General features: G+C 36.9%; 2 protein-coding genes across 13 annotated transcripts; one reads left to right on the top strand and one right to left on the bottom strand.

Annotated features, from left to right (window-relative positions):
• The first annotated feature begins 256 nt into the window (after positions 1 to 256).
• Positions 257 to 6,971, top strand: LOC105059386 (uncharacterized). Of its 12 annotated transcripts, XM_073250276.1 has the most exons (9): positions 257 to 1,361; positions 1,561 to 1,676; positions 3,083 to 3,525; positions 3,682 to 3,854; positions 4,435 to 4,539; positions 4,654 to 4,730; positions 5,467 to 5,559; positions 6,268 to 6,358; positions 6,438 to 6,971. In XM_073250276.1, exons 4-7 carry the CDS (start codon positions 3,828 to 3,830, stop codon positions 5,519 to 5,521), a joined length of 264 nt encoding a protein of 87 aa, XP_073106377.1. In that variant the 5' UTR covers positions 257 to 1,361; positions 1,561 to 1,676; positions 3,083 to 3,525; positions 3,682 to 3,827; the 3' UTR covers positions 5,522 to 5,559; positions 6,268 to 6,358; positions 6,438 to 6,971. The 12 variants fall into 12 exon arrangements, 7 of the variants coding, with proteins under 7 accessions (XP_073106377.1, XP_073106375.1, XP_073106376.1 ...); XM_073250274.1 differs by lacking the exons at positions 3,083 to 3,525; positions 3,682 to 3,854 and having other exon boundaries at positions 257 to 498; positions 1,313 to 1,361; XM_073250275.1 differs by lacking the exons at positions 3,083 to 3,525; positions 3,682 to 3,854 and having other exon boundaries at positions 257 to 498; positions 1,313 to 1,361; positions 1,558 to 1,676.
• A 3,917-nt stretch (positions 6,972 to 10,888) lies between these two features.
• On the bottom strand, positions 10,889 to 12,792 carry LOC105059387 (cocosin 1-like). Its single transcript, XM_073250319.1, has 4 exons — positions 12,465 to 12,792; positions 12,031 to 12,299; positions 11,498 to 11,920; positions 10,889 to 11,347 (listed from the first exon to the last, which is right to left on the bottom strand). The coding sequence occupies exons 1-4, from the start codon at positions 12,790 to 12,792 to the stop codon at positions 10,967 to 10,969; spliced, it is 1,401 nt and encodes a 466-aa protein (XP_073106420.1). The 3' UTR covers positions 10,889 to 10,966.
• Between the last annotated feature and the right edge of the window lie 4,265 nt (positions 12,793 to 17,057).

Below are 17,057 nucleotides of genomic sequence, written 5' to 3'. Positions count from 1 at the left end.
ATATGTTTTTTGGTCTAATTATATTTTTAAAAATGATCAAATTCAATGACGTGGACCTTCAATTTAGATGGCCCATCATCACTTCTGAATTAGTTAAATCAATTGTCTAATAATTAATATTAAGAGTATAGCCAAAGTCTATAAATATATTTTACCAAAAAGAAAATAAAAAAAATCTGTAAATATTCAATAAACTGAAATATAAAAAATAGCGAAGCTAAGCTACCTTGATAATATTAATAGGTCTAATGGCAAAAGTTGGCCGTATCGCCTGGTTCGTGGCGTAAAACCCCACTCTCTAACTCGGCTAGAAGCGTCCCTCTCTCTAGTTTCGCTCGGCCCTCCTCCTTCCTCCCTCCCTCTCTCTCTCCTCCTCTCCCTCTCTCTCTCCTCCTCTCCCTCTCTCCTTTTCTCCCTCTCCCTGTTTTTGGTTTGCCCTGGAAGGCATGGTATAGAGCTGTACCATGCCGAACTAGTCACCAGCCAGTTTGCCCTCCGGTACCAGTTCGGCAAACCTGGGACAAAACTATTATAATGGTTAAATTATTTTGGCCTTTCTTTGTCTGTTATGTTGTAGGGCATGTCGGGTTATTTTGGATATCTAGTGAGATTGTATTCAGAATTTAGGTTCTAGTGCCTTTGATTTTTGTTCTACAGGAGAACATTTTTAGCTTGTTTTTTAGATGATATATTAGTAACTTATTTATAACTGTTTACATGTTAAGTTTCTGTTCTAAATTTTCAGAAAAATAGTCTGTATTACTAGATCATCGTTCTTGTAAAAGACAATCCTTCAGCTATAAGATGGTTGGTGTTAGACCTCCAGAACTGGCATGAATGAATTAAATCAACTAGTTGTTTTTCGATTTTGTTTGTAGAAGCCTATCCCACTTTTGAGCACTCGTTTGATGCTTAAGAAAAATCTTCAAATGTCGACATTAATTATCATTATACCGATATCAACAGCTTCATCAGCTCTGTCCTTTGCATTTTTAGTAGAATCAAAGTTTCTGATGCTTGCTGTTTTAGCATCTAACATCCTAGTATTCATATATCAAAATTCAGTAGTTTTAGATACATCCAAATCATGAATTAAACCAGTTATTATCATCCACTGAATATAATCCATCGAGTAATCACTTGATGCATGGGAAGACACCGTAAAATCATTTGATATTTGGTTTGTGTTATTTAAATAACGTACTTCATGAATACTGATCTCTTCTTTGTTTCTGATTATGAACTTAGTTCTTGGTAATATCAACATATTTAGTTAATGAACTATTGGTATTAAGTGATTTTCTTTCTTCAGAATCCAGTCTTGTTTCAAGAGGTGCTTAACATTGACTCGGACTGATATGGTGAGTGATTGAGCTATGTCCATAAACGCTACTCAGTATGTTTTTGCTTCCAGAAGAAAAAAAAAAACTTGGGATGATTTTGCTCCAGCTGTAGAACTCTTTTTCCTGCATGTTAGGATGTTAAAATAAATGAATTGACATTAAAAAAGAACTTTTCCCCTCCCTCTTTTGAATTAGGGATCTTTTGATGCTCCAGCAGGTACCTGAATAATTTCACTTCCTCTATTGCTGAAAGCAAATGCAGATATGGACAACGGTCGACACTGGGAAAATGGAAGACCCAAGCCAGATCAATTCAAATCAGTTTGCACTCAGGTAAAGAAAAGTACATTACACTGCTATGTGCTTTTGTTATTCTTAATTGTGATAATTATGCTGCTTTCAACATGTTAATCATTTACAACTTAAATATGATAAGCAAACCTTGTCCCACCAATTTAGGGTTTGTTTATTCCTACTTCAATGTAAGCTTTTATGCAAGGTCAAGCCCTCCAAGATAGAAAATTGTTTCAAATCATGTCCCTTTAACCCTCCTACCTATATCATGACATTACATCTGTCCGCTATAACCATTATTGGTGGTCATTATCATATGAAAACCATCTTGTATGGATTTTTCGTATCCTATGGTCATGGCACCCTTAATCAATATGCTAATAAACAACTTTTTTTTCACTCGTTATACAACATATCCACCCTAATTTCTCACTTTCCTATGTACTTCTTATGCTCTAGCCAGGGTTTAGCATTTTCTTGCAAATTAAAGGAACAACGTCATATCTGTTGCTGAGTCCCTTCAGCATGGGTCTTCTTTGTTGTTTTTCTTAGTGAACTGAAGGTGCAAACTTGACTCAGAAAAGAAAAAAAAAATGGGATCAAGTTGCCTGATCCTTTTGTCTCTGCGGGATTATGTTGATATTGCCTGCTTTTCTGATTTTTCACTCTCTAGAATCTACATATCATAATAATGGCAAAGTGGTTAAAAATGATGCATGCCAAAATCTACCAACCTAATCAGGCTATTAAGGTGGGTGTCTGTTGAATATCTGTCTAATAAAATAGCATCCTTTCATTCTTTCTTATCATGTTTTAGTTTCCTTTCATCTTAGCTACTCTCTGATTCACTTCTCTCAGTTTTCTCTGTTTATTGATACTAATGAAGTTCTTGTGATCTAAATTTATTGTGTTATCCTTTCTGTAAAATGAAAGCGTAACGAGTAATATTAATTTCATGAAGTGTTATTTCATATGAGCATTCTAAAATTCTTGAATCCTCTTCTTTGACTACTGAATCATGTAGATGTCTCATGCTTCAGTCATGGTAGATTGAGATGATGACCAAAAGCACCCACTTTTGAGGTTGCTTTGGATCAAAAATGGAAATAAGAAATTTATTAAATGGTTCATATTACATCATTCTGTCCAAGCAAAAAAATGAATGAACACATATATCTCTGCAATGAAAAAATCTCCTGCATCGGTGATACTCATGATACACTGCTTCGTTGCCTTGTGCTTTGTTGGTGGTCTCACTGGATTTCATTTATACCTTATTGGCACTAACCAGGTCAATCTGTTTCTCCCTGCTCACATGGGTTCACTGCATGTTCTTTGTTTATTTATTTATTTTGTATTTCTGCAGTTTGTTTGATAAGTAACTTGTGAAAGTGCATAATGCTGGTTTTGACTATACAAGATTTGTCATATTGCATGTGTTGTAGAGAGAAGCTACCACCCGACCTCGACCTTCCCCTCTTCAGGTTGTGACCAACCACTTGCTTCAGACCCGATAGCAACGACTTCCTTGAACGTCAGAAAGAGAAGACCGGGTGGCCAAACTAAGATAATTCCCCATTATCACCTACCACCTGACCTCTTGATCAGATACTGACTCTTTAGTTGGAGATAAGCTGATGACTCAAGATGAAGCTCTAAGCCATCAAACCATTAAAGAAGGAAAGATAAACCTAAAGAAATCTCCCAGAATCTCGGGCAATTTCATTCAATCATGGGCACGTGAGTTAATATCACATAATTAACACCTGCAACCCCCCAACCCGCGATCCTCACAATTGTGAGCACTGACTCTCTGCTTCTATCATCAAACTCGGAACTAATGCATGATTGTCCCCTCTTTATAAAGAGGGGCATAGGGGACTCTCAGGTAAGTTCTTCTCGGAGAACAAATCCACTCACTCAATCCTATACTCTTTCCTCTACTGTTTTCAAGTTTCGGCCGACTTAACCATTGGAATACATGCTTATCCCAGCACAAGTATATCCTATTAAACTTATATGTATGTGGTTGATGTGCATTTAGGTTATTTAATCCCCATCTGTCTCTATGGGTTGGAACAAAAAAAATCTCACATTATCTCCAAGACATTGGCCTCTACTAAAAAGGTAGATGCTTGAAGTCGAGAATCTCCTGGTCATTCAGCAGAACCATGAGGAGCCAACTCTTCAATGAAACCTAAGGGCTGTTTGCTACAGGTGTGTTATAGTTTGGTACATCCACTGCATGCAATATAGAGATTAACTCTTGATGGATCTTGAAGTTTACAAGTTTTATTAGTAAAATACATAATATTTTTCGTAAATGAGCTAGACAATAATTTTCTTGCATTTTTCCATGTGATTCTTTAAAATCTTTAATGATCCATCCAACCAATTGGAAAACTATGCTTCAATACCCTTGATTACATATTTCTCAATTGGATTCATTGGAAATATGTTATGAGCTTGAGTGGGTTTAAAGTCACATTAATTGTCTTTTTGGATATTCCTGTGGGAAATCAAGCATGTAGGCCCAACCAGCTTGGCATCTTCTAAAGGCCTGCCAAGGTCCTAGTGTAAATCCCAGTTTGTGAGGCTATTGATCAGCAAGCAGAGAAAAAGAGTTAAAGACTTATGGAGGCCTGTTTTTCATTTCCACAGGGCTTGGGTTGAATAAACCTTAGTCATATAAAAGTATTACAAAAGTTTCAACATACATACATACATACATACATAGATACATATAAGTTTTAATTTCTTGCTATCTGAATCTAATGAGTTTTTATTGTCCCTACAGGTTCATGTTCTTATGGATAACTGGGAGGTACAAAAGGTCAACTTGATTAATCTGAAGATGGCGATTTCTGCTTCACTGCTCCTTTTGCCAACTGAATTTACTGAGGTTTGGCTTGAAGTTTCATTCCCCAAACTGTGTAGCGTTTTTTCTATTTTAGGTTTTTTTATTAAGGAAAAATAACTAGTTAGATATTGTATCAGAAGTTTCTGTACGATGCAGGAAGGTCTATATGCTAAAATTTGTAGTCTCTTATACATGGGTGATTTGCGGATGCTGTTTGCAGAGGACAAGAATAAGTCAGTCTGATGGAACTTACCTAGTTATTCTGAATTGAAATGGAATATATTTTAAATTCCGGTAGAAAAAACTGAGGAAGTTAAAAATATAGAATAATTTTGACTGCAGCCTAGCTCTGTGTAAAGTCAATAATTTAAGGTACTTTATTACCTTTTTTTTTTCTAGCTTCAATAAATCTAATCATTTATCATGTGATTTTATATCTGATGTATTGTACTTATGCTTGATGATTGGACCCTCTGTGCTGGATGACAAAATCATCATATTATATCCCGGTGTATATCTGAAAAAAAGAAAAGAAAAGAAAAGAAAACTAAGGCCTTGTTTGGATGCCTGATAGTGGCATCTGGATGATTTCTTCTGCATAGTTGGGAATTGCACAATAATTAGGACATGGGGAACAGGTGTGGGAGCAAAGGGTGCCTGTGAGACTTGCAATCTGGACATTTCCAGGAATCTCAAGTCCTTCTATCATGGTGATTTTAGTAACTGCGGGTATCAATGTTTCTGCCCAATCAATGAAAATTTTCCATCCTTCCACATCAAATTTTAATTTCTTTCTACCCATATAGCAGTCATCATGTGGATCAGGTGTCCAAACAGGTCCCGAGCTATCTTTGTTTTAGCAATTATATGCATTACAACAAATATGCTAGTTAGGAATGGCAAATTAAATGCAACTTGTCATTGGGTAAGTTACTTTGATATGTTTGACCTTATATGTTTGATCTGCAGGGCAAAAAGATTGTTGAGGGAAGTTTTAAAAGAGCATGTGTCTGATGGTTGCTGAGCACTTCACCTTATGGCAAACAGGCAGCATTTAAACAGGTTTCTTTAGTTCTCAATATATTTTAGCTCTGCAATGCTTTTTTACAATCTGTTATCTGTCTATGTTTCTGCAAGCTCAGCTCCTAACTCTGATATCCCCCCAAAAGTAAGTTCACTGAACTGAGTCGCCGTAGTTACTATCAGAATTTCCAAACTTGTAACCCAAAAAAAACATCCAGATGTATAAGAGTTCGTATCATATAAGCTAATACAACCCCTAACCAACATTATCTAATCATGCACCTTGAATATAGAATTTATTATCCTAAGAAGGAATCGAGGGACAGCTTCCTTAGAAACTCAGTTAAGTGCAAAGTTTTGCCATGATGCATTGTGGAGTTTGAATGCCTAGATTCAGGATCTTTGATGTGGTAGTGATTAGTTTGAGTAAAGTATGGATCTGGCAGTCTTTCAGCTATATCTGGCTGTATGTCTACTGGCTTTTGACATGTTCATTGGTGACGTCTGCTAGAATTACCTTAAAAATTTCATCAAGTCTTTTGTTGGGAGGAAAGACTTAGATTCCTGCCTTTCCCTCTTGTTATGGTAGTATTATGGGTTTCTGGAAAAACCACAACTTATCTGACTTTGAGGAACAAGGTAATGTGCTAAGCAGTGAAAGAAAAGAAAGCACCAATAACTGAGTCTGATTTCTACCTCTTTTACTAATGTCGATTTCTGATATACTAAACCATTATATTTTGGTAGGACTTTTGTTTATCAGCAATGAGCTCTCTATTCTCTTCTCTTCCATGGACAGTCCAGCGTCGAATTAGTGGAAAGCATGAAAGTGAATCAGGTAACTAGTTCTGAGCGCTGGTGAGTTCTTATCATTATGTAGTCAGGAGTATAATTAATGAAAAATATTGGTTCTGTAGGCATAACGACACCCCAGATTGCTGTTTCTTCAACAGAAGTGACTGCTAAGTGTGTCAGGAAAGCTTTGAGACGTTTAGTTATGGTTTCAAGCGCCAGGCAGGCAGTATCTGGTGTACTTGCTGCTGGAGGAGTAAATGATGCTCGACATCTTGGAAAAAAGATATCCAAGTCTTGGAAATCTAGAACATCTGGATTGAAATCTGTTCATTTGTAAAGAGTGTTTTGATAATTTAAGCGGCCGTCAAATATTGGATGAAGTTAAAAAGTTAATGTAGTGGGAACAAATACATTATAAAACATGTGCACAATGGATTTTGATTTACACTTTGTATATTAAATGGAAAAATCAGCTATCTTGCAATAAAGGATTCGCACACTCGAAATTGCAATAAGGGATGTAACCATTGGAGGAAGCCCCTGTACTGCCTCACATTAGTTTCTGTCAGTATCACAAAAATGTTGTATCAGTCCACAGAACAAGTTTTGGAATGGTTGGAATTTATTTACACACTTAAAATTTTAAGTGGTTGTGAGGATTTTGCTTTTACTTTTCCCCTATTGTAAATTGATACTTCAGTGTTGGTTACCCCATTCAACATCTGACATGTTGGCTTCCCTGCTTTACAGGTCATATTAGATTCTGAAGCATGATCACATTTTGATGCATAAAATTGCTATTTAGTTAAACTTTTTCATCTTTTTCTGAGAAATGTTTCTAGCTAAAAGGTTGCATAGAGATTCTAGTAATGAAGGGAGGGCACTTTTTTCCCCTGCTTATGTTTTTGGAGCTTCGTTATCCTCTAATATTCTGAAACATGCAACATCACAAAAATTTTTCTGTTCTATAATCTGTTCACACAATGTGGCCATAAAATTTCTTAAAAATTTCAAATCTTCGGTTAGAATTGAGGACAAGCATACAATTGGGAAAATCAAGCTTACCAGTTTCCTCTCTTCCATCTCGGCCTCTGCTGGCCCATGATAAAAATGAGACGACGTCTTTGCCCATCTGTAATAACAGTAACAGCAAATTGTCCAGCATTCATCATTGCAACTTAACATAAACTATCAGAAAGATAACAAGTGAAAGAAGATAGAAATTTTAGAAAAGAAAACCTGGGCTTCAGTTGCAGGTGTGCTATGTTCATAACCCCATCATTAAGCATTTTGGGCATAGCTACGGCACCACCAGGAAAGTATGGGTTATAATGTAAACCCGCTTGAATCTGTGTTTCAAATTAAGAGATAACCCAACAGGTCAAATGAGTTTGTTATGCCCCCAACTGAGAGCGAACCAAGAGTTGCGACAGTTGCCGCAAATTCATAGAGAACTCTCTTCACAAATATACAAAGCATTCCAAATACAATATCAATATATCATAACGGAATTAATAATAAATTAAATTTTAATTTTAATTAATGAAAATTAATTTTAATCTCTCATAAAATTTCAATAATATTCGAAAAATTTTGTATCAATTACATATTAAATGATAATCCTATAAAATATAATGATAAATCTATGTCTAAGTTAGGTTGATACCGTCGACTCTTGTCTTTAAACTCAATCTTCAAATAGTATCTACGTCCATAATTAAGAATTTGAATCTAAAAAAAAGAAGAGATAATGATGAGCTTGATAGTCCAATAAGTAATAAATATTTTAACTATATATTTCAGATATTATCATAAGATATGATGTTCAAAAATAAATGCCATGAACAAACATAAGAATATATTTCAGGCTAATTTATGTAAATCAAAATTTTTTAAATATATATATATATAATCATAAATTCGTTCTAGCTCTAGTAAGTAATAAATATTTTAACTATACATTTCAAATATTATCATAAGATATAATATTCTAAAATAAATATCATGAATAAACATAAGAATATATATCAGGCTAATTTGTGCAAATCAAATCCTTTCATATATATATATATATATAAAATCATAAATTCGATTTAAAATAAATCAATATATAACTCAACAGCTTTTCACTATGATCATATTTATATCTTGTGATTATATCTTGTGACAGAGCCAGAATAGAAATAGTGAGCTCAATTAAAATGCCAATGCATAACCCCATTAGCAGGATTCAGAGAATCAATATACAATCTCTATTGATAAGATTCAGAAAACTAATACATAACCTCCATTGATAGGACATACCAACGTATGACCTCCACTGGCAAGGTCTAGCATAACAATGTATAACCTCCATTAGTAAGATTCAAAATATCAATGCATAATCTCCATTAGCAGGATCCAGAACATAATTAAGTTGAGAGTTCAAATCCGATTCATATAAAAATATATTTTTTTAAGTAATAAATATATTATAATTCAAGTCAATAAATGCATATTCCATAACAAATCAATAAATCATAATATTTCAAAAATCTTAATTTTTCAAATCACTTCTCATTCAAAATACAGTTTCATAATCATATATAATTCAAAGACTAATTATTTACTTTCAAAATAAATTATGAAATATTTTGATAAGATGATTTATCATTTGCAAAATGCTAAATGGATATATTCAATCAATCTTGAAAGCATTCTTCAAAACCTATTATTCAAAATATATTCTTGTATCAAAATTTAATCATAAATATTTAAGAATAAAATCTTAAGTTTTGATACCTTCATAAGACTGGCAAAGTGGTAGTGTCCCAATATCCCAATCAATCCAATCCAAGTAATTTTATCTAATTATGATTAGAATATTATGATTCAATATAAATCAAGGATGATCAAATCAGCAGTATCGAATAAGAGTGATGGTGGAAGCTAACACAGTGCTCGACAATTAGAGATCAGTTTGATCAAATAACTTTATTTAATCAAGATTAGATTAATATACAATTGACTTCATAGAGATCAAATGGATCAAATCTAATGGTATATATTTGGATCCGACTAAGGTGGTTGCCGGCATGCTATTCAGTGACTGTAGATTAGGATTCTCCACTAATCTCAATCAAAATCATCAAAAATTTTTTTTTTACTAGATCAATCTTAGAGAGAGAAAATTTCACAGAGAAAAATAATTTTAGAGAGAGAAAATAATTTTTTTAGAGAGAGAAAATAGAGAGAGAAATGAGAAAGAAAAAATAGTGAAAGCACATAAAGAGAGAAAGAATGGAGAGAGAGAAGAGAGAGAATCTCTCTCTCTTTTTCTTTTTTTTTTCTTTTTTTTATTTTCTCTCTTCTTCTTCTTCCTGATTTCTTGGCAAATAAAATAGGGCATTTATGCCCGATTTTTCCTAGGATTAAGGAGAAAGCTCGGCTAGTGGGGTTGGAACTTCACTATCAAAGACTGATGGCAGCATGACAGTGGAACGATAACTATATGATGCTCAAACAAGAAGGAAAACAAAGAAAAAGATAAATAGGACTCGACCATGAACTTGAAAATCCAAAGCTTCTAACGGCTAGGGCTTCAGCCATAGCTATGTATCTTGAGAGACTAGACAATGACTTCAGAGATTAGTGCCGGTGATGAAGATGATCGAAAAAAGAGGGAATCGGTTGAAGGAAACTCAATAATAAGGGAATCAAATATCAAAATAGGGCATCCAAGTTTCTAACTATACTCGACAGTTATTCGGCTAGAATTCATGATTCCAAGACTTAGAAAGATGGGGACAAGGATCAATTAGAGAATCAGGAGGTCCTTATGTTTATCCTAGTTGTTGGTGACCATGATTTCTGACAGCGCATGATGAAGAACATTCAAGAGAAAAAGAAGAAAGGAGTGACGGCTTTTTTGATGATGATTACCGGTAAGGCTCATTGGGATTTGGGGTCTTTTCCATAGAGCGAAGGAAGGTGCCTAAATCCTCTCTAGATTCAAAATCCATTGGTGGAATTTGTGAGGCAAAACAATTCGAATACAATGAGAAATATTCTTCTTTCTATCGGATTCTTTTTCTTTTTTAAATTTTTTTCCTATCTCTTTAAGAGTCGTGCAACTTACTTTAGCTTGGGTTGATAGGCTGGATATCACATTCTCCTCATCCTATAAATAAAAAATTTCATCTTTATAATTTTTTTTACTCAAATTCTTAAACATTTAGGATTACTTCTTTAAGATTCAACTGAATTAGAATCATCCATTTTTTATAATCAAAGTCGATACTTAAATTCTAGGCAAAGATATCAATTTTTTTTTTTTGCCAAATTTGTTCCTCAATCTTTTCGTCTTTGCCTTCTGTTGTACGGTAAACTGACCTTGCGATGCGGACCCTCATCGCATGCCTTCGTAACATCACATGCATGCTGTAAACCCACCACTCCAAGAAAAGGAGGTGCATAAAAGAAAATAATTAATTAGGAAACATCCATGTCCCAGCTCACAGGCGGACATTTCATTTTATTATTATATACTCACATGCAGAGGACATGGAGCCAACCTCCTAGCTCACAGGCTCTATTTACTTATTTATCCACCACCGCTCACTAAAGTACTCTCTACTCATAGCAGCACTCCCTGCTAAGATCGCATCAAGCTTCAGCTCTCCACTCTCCTAGGAGTGAAGATCGCCACCTCGTCCCCCCTGGTGAGTTTGACCCTCCTTGCTTCGTCCCTTGAGATGCGGTAGGAGTTCATCAGCACCTCCTCCGGCATGCCCCGGAGAGCCGACGTCTTCCCAACGATGGTGCTCACCATGGCTCGGTCGCTGGTCTTGATCGATACCAACTCGAAGCCTTCACTTTCCGCCCGTTCCAACACTGCATAGTTTTGCGGGACGATCAAGAGCTGACCTTGGTGGAGCTCTCCGTCGAACACACTTTCGCCCTTGTCATCAGCAACCTCGACACGGCCTCGTCCTCCGGTACAATACATGATGCTGTGGGCATTCATGTTCCAGTGGGGTGATACCATGGCATTCTACAAATTAATAAACAGGGAAGAACTTTATACTTGCCATAACATTCACGGGTGAGCAGATGTATGAGCACTGCAGGCATATATATATATATATATATATATATATATATATATATATATATATATATATATATATATATAATTTCTTACCCTGTAGAGAACCACCCTCTCAGCACTCATTTGGATGAACCTGAGGATCGGGAGCTTCTCGCTGCTGAGGGTAGTAATCCTTCCCGCCCTTGGGTTGAAGACGTCGGCACGCCTTGGATCCCCAATGTTCTGCTTAATCTTCATCGAGCAATAGGTCTCCTCCAATCTATTAATATTTCTACTCTCTTCCCTCTCTTCTTCCTCCCTCCTTGAGGGCCTCAGCACCTGAAGCCCGTTCTCCGCCCGGACGATATCGCCCCTTGTGTCATCCCTGCACTGGAGCTTCCTTGCCAGCTCCATGTTAACGCCAAAAGCCGCTGCCAGCAGCTCAGTTCTGAACCCTCTCAAGATGTTTTCCTTGATGCTCTCCTCACGGCGATATCCTTGCCGGCCTTCCTCCTGCCTTCCAGCCAATAAGAATTGCTGCGATTGGATCGAAAATATATAGTAAAGGGGACGGGTTAATATGTTCATCCATTAAACAACAAATCTATCGTGGGTTCAAGTGAAGGGATAAAGTGGCCGGGACTCACTCTGTGGCTGCGATCGAGCTGGTTAGCGTCGTTGCTGGTGTCGAGGACGGTGATCGCGACAACAGGATTCTCCCCATTGTTGTAGCACCAGTAAGCAAATCCATTAGGCACAGCCAGGACGTCTCCCTGTTCGAACTGGTAGACTTTTTGGTGTTCGTCTCTGGACCTCCGATGTCGCTTGCCTTCCTTGCGTTCATACTGCTCGGATCGCTGGAAGGATTGGAAAGTTTCCGGGCAGCCAGGCATCACAAGTCCGACCACACCCCTTCCTGCATGGACCATGACACACATACGTGCGTAGCATGCAATTAAGACTAGCTATATATAGCAAGCTATAGCAGACCTACGTGTCCATATTATTGGTAGGTAGCTAACAGAATCATCATCATCATCATTATGATATTAAAAAAGCAGAGGTAGGGCAAGCAACATGCCTTGGACGATGTAGACGAGGCGAGGGGCATTGGACATGGAGGGCAGGAGAAGGCCTCTGGGTTCTATCACTCGGCGGATCGCGGACACGCCGGCGCACCGGAACTGTTCATTGTCCTCGTCAAAGTAATCCGTGATACCAGCTTCGGACCTCACAGTCCTCGTCGGCTCGAGGGCATTCAGCTTCTCGATCCGGCACTCTTTCCGAGTTGATACCGACCGTCGTGAGCTCTGAAATGGGCTCTCTTGACTCCACCCAAACTGGGCCTGGAACATATGGCATAGGAGCAGCAAGCAAAGGGAAAAGGAGAGCAAAGAGGAGGACGCCATGGCTTTAGAAAGAAAGAGAAACGCTGAAGGCTGCTGCTTGAGCAAGGGTGGCCAGATGGGTGGGTATTTATAGACCAAAAAAGTCGTTTAGGCTTGGACCCATGTGGATGCACTTTTGTGAGATACGACGGCCATGCTTTGCCGTGCATGAGCTCTCATGTTGCCGCATAAGGTATATGGAGATGGGTGCGTGGCAGCTCGGTCCAGAGAGAACAGAATACGGATGGCCACATATCAAACACTTGGATGAATGGATGAGGTGGCAGGCTACCGGACTGTAATTTTTTGCAGGTGGCCTTGTTGCAGATGAGCTAATAACATATGAAGATCCTCCTGGAAATCTTGATAAGTGATAAACAGGTTTTATATGACAACAAAACATGCTGATCCCATCCTGGAATACAAGCTTGCCCACAGTGAAAGAAATGTCCGTTGCAGTTGAAAATCATGGAAAGGATGACATTGATGTATATAGTGAATATAATCAGTAATGAAACAGCATGGCATCCGAACATAGAAGACACAGACAGAGACCATCACTAATGTATATATAAGACACATATCAGCATTCCCACTCATCCCAAAACCTGAAGTGATGTAATGTGGAAACCAGATAGCTATCGGAGAAACAAAAATTAACCATCTGTAGTAAGAAATAAAAGGATAATGAGATGTGAAGAGAACCCATCCAGCATATTTCGCTGAACAGGATACCCAAGTTGTTGAGGTGTCAAAACTCCATAAGGTGGAAAGACAACCATTTACCCAAACAGAATACACTGGAATTTTAGTAGATGCATGCACATAATAGAGGATGCAGATCCTGATAGTCGTTGAAGAGCCTCAATAAACATCAACAGCTTTGTTGAGATGGTGAAATTCAGGATATTTGAAAAGATTGAGCAACTTGCAATCAGCATAGTATTCAATAAAGCCTTTTGGTTTACAACAATCAAAGTATATATGGGTAGAACAGCATAAGAAGACTGCACCTGCGGAAGAAAATATTCCGAGAAATGATCCTGCACCGAACAAAGAAAAACATCAGTCAGAAAAAACCTCTCATCCTCAATATTTTTTTTTTATTTTTTCTCCTTTGCTCTATCTCCTTTTTTGTTTTTTCTTCTTCCTTTTTTCTTTCCTTTCCTTTTAGTATTGTCTTTCTGAATTGTTTATATTGACATTCCATGCAATATATATAGGTAAATTTTACAATCCACACATTATAAAGTAGATGAAGATATGATCCAGTAAATGTGGTTTCCCCATTACTTTGATATATGAGAACATATGATTTATGCTTGAATCTCACAAGAATCCGCTGACCATTATGCATAACTGGAGTTTGTTTTTGTGTACATTTTCTGCAGTAAAAGTACCCAATAAAGAAATTGACCCAAATATCCAATCGCCTCCAAATAGTCAATTGAAAGAAAGCATGGTGTCGACTGTAGAGAGCAGGTATGGTTTGGAGAATAGCAATAAGGGTCAAAATACTTTGATCCAAAGCCAGCTGGGAATGTGGCTGTGCCGAGACCGTCTTCCTGATACGGTCGACAGTAACAAAAAAGAGTATACATACAATCCGGAAAGAACAATGATAACATCATATGAGTTAAGAGGATCCATTGTTCCACAGCAGTCAGAACATCATGGACCAGACAGCATGAGTAACTAACTAACTATTGGATGTAGCAGAGTATCTATCCAATCAGAAACCTGCTGACATGGAAAAGTCAAAACAGTTAAAGTAAGCCTCCCATTCTCATATTTACATTTTTGGTTTTTTCCTTTTTTTGTCACCTTCACACTGTTTTTTATTTTTTGTCCTTCTGATTCAAATTTTTTTCTTTTTCCATATTGAAACACCCTTTTTGGTGCCACAAATTGCACACCATTGGAACCACTTGTATGCTTCCTGTTACCACCCAACATTATAATTCTCCACATTGAGTAAATGGATGTTCGGGGAAGTGGAGCTAGTGCCGTCAAGAGATCAAAGACCCCAGTGAAGACATCCAGATAATAGAGGTTGACAGAATGGCCGTAGTTATCTGGACCTGACCCCAAAAGGTTATCTTGTGTAATGAACTCCATAAGCGTCAGCCTGTAACAGATACCTACATTGCAAGTCCATAACATCATCAGTTGACCAAGAAAAATATCCTTGCAGAGCCTTGTTAGCCATGAAATCCGCAACCTGATTGCCTTCTCTATAGATGTATGTGATGTTATGAAAAATACCAGCAACTTTCCAGTAATATAGATTTTTTACATAAGAAATATGACTTAACTTGTCCATTGTGCGACTGCTTGACCATGAAATAACCGTGGCCGAGACTCCCTCTAAACAAATTCCAGAGACATGCAACTCTGAGATTGCGATCCTAATACTATACCATGCAGCCAATAATTCTGCAAAAGGAACAGAACTGTGGGGAAGCCTCTTACCTCCAGCCCGCAGCATATAGATTAGATGATTTCAGTGAACTACATTGCATTGAGGTTAGATCCTTTTGCAGAATACTGAATAGGTAGATTTAATCGATCTTAAAAATATTTTTAAAATTTATTATTCGAAATTTATTTTTATTAAAATTTAATTTTAAATATTTAAGAATAAAAATCTTAAGTTCTGGCACCTTCACAAAACTGGTAAAGCGGTGGAGTCCCAATAGCCCAATTAATGTAATTTTATCTGATTATGATTAGAATAGGAAACAGATGGTTCAAAGATCATCAAATTAGTATTATTCAACAAGAGTCACGGTGAAGGCTAGCATGGTGCTCAATGATTATAGGTTAATTTGATTAAATAACTATTTAATCAAGATCAGATTAGGATATAATTGGCTCCATAGAGATCAAATAGATCAAATCTAATGATATCTAGATCCAACCAAGATCAGTGTCGGCACGTAATTCGACGATCGTGGATCATCATGACCCTCCACCAAGCATGATCAAAATCATTGAAAGAAAGCCCCTTCATTGAATCAATCTTAGAGAGAGAAAATTTCATAGAGAGGAATAATTCTAGAAAGAGAACATTAGAGAGAGAGAGAAAGTAAAATTTTCTAGAAAGAAAAAGTAGAGAAAAAATAATGGAAGTACGTGAAGAGAAAAAGAAGGGAGCGAGGGAAGATAGAGAATCTCTCTCTTTTTTTTCTTTTTTTCTTTTTTATTTCTTCTCTTTGCTTTTTCTCTCTTCTTCTTCTTCCTTGTTTCTTAACAAATAAAATAGGGCATCTATGCCCGATCTTCTCTAGGATTAAGGAGAAGGCTCGACCAGTGGCACTAGGACTTCACTATTGAAGACTGGTGGCAAGATGATGGAGGAACAATAGTTGCACGATGCTCAAACAAAGAGGAAAATAAGAAAAGAAAAAGAAAAATAGGGCTCCAAAGCTTCCAACAACTGGGGCTTTAGCCATGGTTGTGAACTATGAGAGACTAAACAACAACTTCAGAGATGAGTGCCAATGATGAAGATGATCGAAAAAGAAGGGAATTGGTTGAAGAAAACTCAAAGAATAGGAGATACAAACACCAAAATAGGGCATTCATGTTTCCAACCATACCCGGCAATTATTCGATCAGAATTCATGATTTCAAGACTCAGAAAGATGGGGATAAGGATCAATTAGAGAATTAAGAGGTCCTTACCTTTATCCTGGTGGTTGGCGACCATGATTTCCAATGGCACATGGTGAAGAACATTTGAGAGAAGAAGAACAAGGGAGTGATGGCTTCTTAGACAATGATTATTGGTGGGGCTTGATAGGGTTGGGGTCTCTTATATAGAGTGAAGGGGGGTGCCATAATCCTCCTCGGGTTCAAAATCTATCAATGAAATTTGTGAGAAAAAGCATCTGAATACAATGAAAATTTTATTCTGTTGCCCCAAAATATAGCAACCCAAGAGGAGGGGCGAATTTGGTTGACTAAAAATTTTAGGTAAATCAATAATCTAAACAAATATATACTTTGAATTAACTGATTTAAGTGATTGTGATGTGTATGATGTCTGCAATAGCGAAATTAAGATACAAAGCAAGTGATGCAAGAATTAAAATGATTCAAAGTAAATATTAAGAGCAAATAGAACAAGCACATTATAAAGACAAAAAAATTTATAGCGGTTCGGTACAATCCCGCACCTACGTCCACTCCCTCAAGAAGTCTTTGAAAATTTCACAATAATCTCCTTGATTATAGTGCATTTATTTTATCCAGGCTCACCAACAAATCTAGTTGATTTTTTA

Source organism: Elaeis guineensis, chromosome 16, assembly GCF_000442705.2.
Source record: "Elaeis guineensis isolate ETL-2024a chromosome 16, EG11, whole genome shotgun sequence".
In the NCBI taxonomy this organism is placed as follows: Eukaryota; Viridiplantae; Streptophyta; class Magnoliopsida; order Arecales; family Arecaceae; genus Elaeis; species Elaeis guineensis.
The sequence above is the reverse complement of the archived record's forward strand: the minus strand, read 5'-3'. Positions and strand labels throughout refer to the sequence as shown.

Bases quoted from the DNA above. Each gene is read 5' to 3' on its own strand.
- LOC105059386 (XM_073250274.1), top strand. From the start codon at position 1,608: ATGGACAACGGTCGACACTGGGAAAATGGAAGACCCAAGCCAGATCAA. The intron at 4,540-4,653 runs GTTTGGCTTGAA...TGTACGATGCAG, and splicing joins TGCCAACTGAATTTACTGAG to GAAGGTCTATATGCTAAAAT. The intron at 4,731-5,466 runs GTCAGTCTGATG...TTTGATCTGCAG, and splicing joins TTTGCAGAGGACAAGAATAA to GGCAAAAAGATTGTTGAGGG.
- LOC105059387 (XM_073250319.1), bottom strand. From the start codon at position 12,792: ATGGCGTCCTCCTCTTTGCTCTCCTTTTCCCTTTGCTTGCTGCTCCTA. The intron at 12,300-12,464 runs GCATGTTGCTTG...TGGTCCATGCAG, and splicing joins CCTCGTCTACATCGTCCAAG to GAAGGGGTGTGGTCGGACTT. The intron at 11,348-11,497 runs GTAAGAAATTAT...ATTAATTTGTAG, and splicing joins AGAGGGTGGTTCTCTACAGG to AATGCCATGGTATCACCCCA.